The 4,215-nt window shown below is 39.1% G+C and overlaps 1 protein-coding gene across 1 annotated transcript; it reads left to right on the top strand.

The window, feature by feature from the left end:
* The first annotated feature begins 3,160 nt into the window (after positions 1-3,160).
* On the top strand, positions 3,161-3,949 carry LOC140987479 (uncharacterized). Its single transcript, XM_073456003.1, has 2 exons — positions 3,161-3,587; positions 3,680-3,949. Exons 1-2 carry the CDS (start codon positions 3,179-3,181, stop codon positions 3,694-3,696), a joined length of 426 nt encoding a protein of 141 aa, XP_073312104.1. The 5' UTR covers positions 3,161-3,178; the 3' UTR covers positions 3,697-3,949.
* The last annotated feature ends 266 nt before the right edge of the window (positions 3,950-4,215 follow it).

Here is a 4,215-nt window from a genome sequence, read left to right as displayed (position 1 = left end):
CAAATAATTAAATTAATTCAAGTGTTGGATTAATTAAATCATATTGAGTCTTGTAGAGCTCAATTAAAATAATTATTTAACTAGTGGGACTTGGGTAAATTCAAGTAATGTTTAATTAGTCTCAAATATGTTTGAGATAATTAAAATTAAGTCCATGGATTTTTAATTGTTAAAAATCAAATAACAAAGCATGCTTGGGAGGTGGAAGGTTGTGGATTACTTTTTATTAAAATAATACAAGGCATGCACCTTTTGCTTTTTGCTTTTCTCACAACCAAGACAAGAAAATTAAATTATTCTCCCCTCCACTCCAAGATGCAATGGCCGAAAATTTTGCTCTTGTTCTCTCCAATTTTTCTCTCATTTTTCTTCTTCAAGTGTTGAGGAAAGAAAATAATTCTCATTGAAAAATCCTCTTAGTTTTCTAGTGCAAATTAAGAGGGGATCTACCTAGTTGGTGGTGGGCTTAATAGTTGAGCAAGGAGTGCTCAAAGGAAGCTTGAAGATAGTTTCTACCATTGAAGAGCTAAGGTGTTTACACCTTAGTTGGAGCCATACATCAATCCTTGTGATTGATAGGTATATATCTCAAACACCCTATGTATGACATGTGTTTGTTTTGTATTTGCTACACAAATGTGAGGTGGCCGAAAATTTCCATGCTGAAATTTAAAATTTTAACTTCCGTTGCGCTTCCGGTCACCGTAACCGATCTCCTTTCAAGTGGTATCCGAGCTAAGGTTACGTTTTTGTGTATCAAATACATAATATTATGTTGAGGTTCATTTCTAACCGCATGAGATAAAATTTTGCATCGAATCAAGGCCGGTTTCGGGGGATTTTTGGGCAGCAAGTTGCTGCCCATTTCGGGCAGCTCGGTCTGCCCATTTTGGGCAGCAAGGGGGCTGCCCGAACAGCCCCTTTATATTTAATATAAAAAAAAATTTTTTTGTTGCCGGAATCCGGCGACGGCGATGACGAATAGGGTTTTCAAAATGTGTTTTGAAATATCAAAGTGTCACGGGCCTTGAGTTGTTTGGCCATTGGATGGCTAACACATTTGTGAAATTTAAATGGGCCAAAATATTTTTGGTGAAAAAATGAGTTTTTGGGCCCTTAAGTTTAAATTTACAAAAGTTGCACATATTTTCTCATAAAATAAATTATTGAAGTAGGACTTTAATTATTTATAGTAAATGGTGATTTACAAGAAATTCGATTATAAATAAATTAATTTGAAAGTAGACAAAGGGGTTTGTATACTTTGTTAATTTAGTTTATAATTGTGGCGGTTAGTGATTGGATCAAGATATATAATATTGGATCAATTAATTATTGTGATAATTAATTGATGGTGTATGATATGTGATATTATGCATGAAGGATGATCAAAAGCCCAAGCCCAATTTGCTAGGTGTATGCTAGGATATTTTGTGTTGAATGATTGTAATAATTATCAAATTTAAAGTGGGCTTGGTTTATGGCCCGTTCCCACCCCATGAGATGTATCCCTATTTGCCATGGATATTTATTTGTAAATATTAGTATAGTGGAAGATCAAGATTGGAAGATGGTGGCCTTGATGATTATGAAGATCGAAGACATGTAAATATTGGAAGCTAATGTAATAGTTGCATTTGCATCCCATGCATTTCCCTAGGATTGGACCTAGGCCCGTGTTTAGCTCACACGGGCCATTAGTTTTGGGGCGATTGATCATCCTTGTTTTGTTTACTGTTTATAATATATGCATGATATGTTATAAATAATGAGTATGTGCGTTATTATTATGATAATAACAAAGTTGCATGAATCCGGCAAACATACGATCAAACATGGCGAGCTTTTAAATAAAATTAATGATGAGACCTTTCAAAATTAAAAACCCTCATTTTGAATAAGATTCAAAATTAATATCAAGCCCGAAAAGGGGAATTATAAATTTGTTTATAATTTCCATGTCTTCCATCGACAATGGGTGCATGATGAACGCTACCCGTGCTCGGGGCTCGGCTCATATTATTGGGGGGGCCCTGGGTGCCGGAAAGCTGTGACATCCATTGACATGGTGATGTGAACTACGTGGAACTCCCATGATTTCGGCTCATATTATTGAGGGAACTCATGGCGACCGTCCANTAATTAAAAAACCCTCATTTTGAATAAGATTCAAAATTAATATCAAGCCCGAAAAGGGGAATTATAAATTTGTTTATAATTTCCATGTCTTCCATCGACAATGGGTGCATGATGAACGCTACCCGTGCTCGGGGCTCGGCTCATATTATTGGGGGGGCCTTGGGTGCCGGAAAGCTGTGACATCCATTGACATGGTGATGTGAACTACGTGGAACTCCCATGATTTCGGCTCATATTATTGAGGGAACTCATGGCGACCGTCCATTAAGGTTCAATATCGATGGGTTAGGCTTGACACGTGAAGATGAACGACGTCATATTATTGGGTCCTAATCAAACGTGAGACAAAAGTTTACGTAGAGGGTTGCATGGAGATGCAATTGGAAACTACCTTTTAGGAATTGTGATTGGCTGATATTATTCGGGATCATAATTCGCTAATTGGACCTTACGTACCTACTGAGGAAAGGAGTTTCCTGTTTTCACTAGAGGGTAGTGAAAATTTATAAAGTAAAAGTCCAAACTTTATATCTTATTAAATATTTTAAAATAGTCATTAACATTTATCTGTTTCACTTTTCAGTACAAAAATTTGACAATGTCTTCGATTCGCAACCCGCTATCCGCTATACTTGAAAAACTTGTGTTAACCGGACCTAACTATTTCACTTGGCTAAGAAATCTGAAAATCGTCCTAAACTCGGAAAATATTGCATATACACTGACTGAGTCGCCCCCTGCTGAGGCTCCGACTGACTGCACTCCCGAGGAATTGCAGACCTACAAGGAATGATGTGACCATGACTTGAAGGCTAGGTGTTATATGCAGGCTTCTATGAACGATGAGCTGCAGAGGCGTTTTGAGGATGCACAGAATGCTGTTGACATTCATTTGCATCTCAAGGAGCTCTTTGGAGAGCAGACACGCCCTCTTAGGCATGCTATTGTCAAGGAGCTGATCACTTTGCGCATGCGAGATGGGGCCTCGGTCCACGAGCATGGCCTGAAGATGATTGGGCTCGTGGATAAGCTCGTTGGCATGGATCTGATTTTGCCTTCGGAGTTGACCACCGACGTGTTGCTGTTGTCATTGCCTAGCTCATTTGATCCTTTTGTGGTGAACTTCAACATGAACAAGATGGAACCGAGCCTTGAAGAGTTGGTGAACATGCTTGTGACTTTTGAGTCCACTATCAAGAAAGAGAAGCCGGTTCTTTTTGTGGGCTCTTCATCTGGTACGAAGACCGGTCCACCTGGGAAGGGAAAGAAGCGTTCTTTCCAACGTCCCAAGAAGAACGTGCCCTTGAAGAGGCAGTCTCCGAGTCCCGCTGTGGCAGCCACACCAGTGAAGGCTGACAAGACTGTTGACATCTGTCATCACTGCAAGAAGCCTGGACATTGGAGGCGTAACTGCAGGGAATATCTTGCCCAGAAGGGTTCTGGAAAAGGTATGTTCTATATTGAAGTAAATATCTCAATTAACTCTACTTCTTGGGTATTGGATACCGGCTGTGGCTCACATCTCTGTAATGATTTGCAGGTGATGGGAAGAAGTAGGAGGCTCAGAGAGGGTGAGACCTTCTTGAGGATGGGCAATGGAGCAAGGGTTGCTGCCAAGGCTATAGGAGATGTTTACTTGCTTTTGAACAATGATTTTAAGTTTATTTTGAGAGACGTTTTGTTTGTACCGGAGTTGGTGAAAAACATTATTTCCATTTCTATGCTAGATAAAGATGGATATTCTTGTTTATTTAGCAAAGGTGTTTGCAACATTTACAAGAATGAATGTTTAATTGGTACTGGAGAACTTGAAAACGATCTCTACACCTTAAAATTGAAAGATATTCCACTAAACAATGTCCAAGCAATAACAACAACAAACAAGCGCAAGCAAGATACTCTTAATATGGCACAATTATGGCATGCTCGATTAGGACATATTTCCCTAAGAAGGATGAACAAGCTAGTGGGAGTTGGCATGTTTGATATGTCTGATATTAATGCTCTCACGACTTGTGAATCCTGTCTAAAAGGAAAGATGACCAAAATTCCCTTTAAGGGCCATGTGGAGCGAGC

This window comes from Primulina huaijiensis, chromosome 11 (assembly GCF_012295235.1).
Source record: "Primulina huaijiensis isolate GDHJ02 chromosome 11, ASM1229523v2, whole genome shotgun sequence".
NCBI lineage: Eukaryota > Viridiplantae > Streptophyta > Magnoliopsida > Lamiales > Gesneriaceae > Primulina > Primulina huaijiensis.
This window is presented reverse-complemented; position numbering and strand designations above follow the sequence as displayed.

What these genes read in the sequence shown, in the direction of transcription:
- LOC140987479 (XM_073456003.1), top strand. Translation starts at nt 3,179, where the DNA reads ATGGATCTGATTTTGCCTTCGGAGTTGACCACCGACGTGTTGCTGTTG.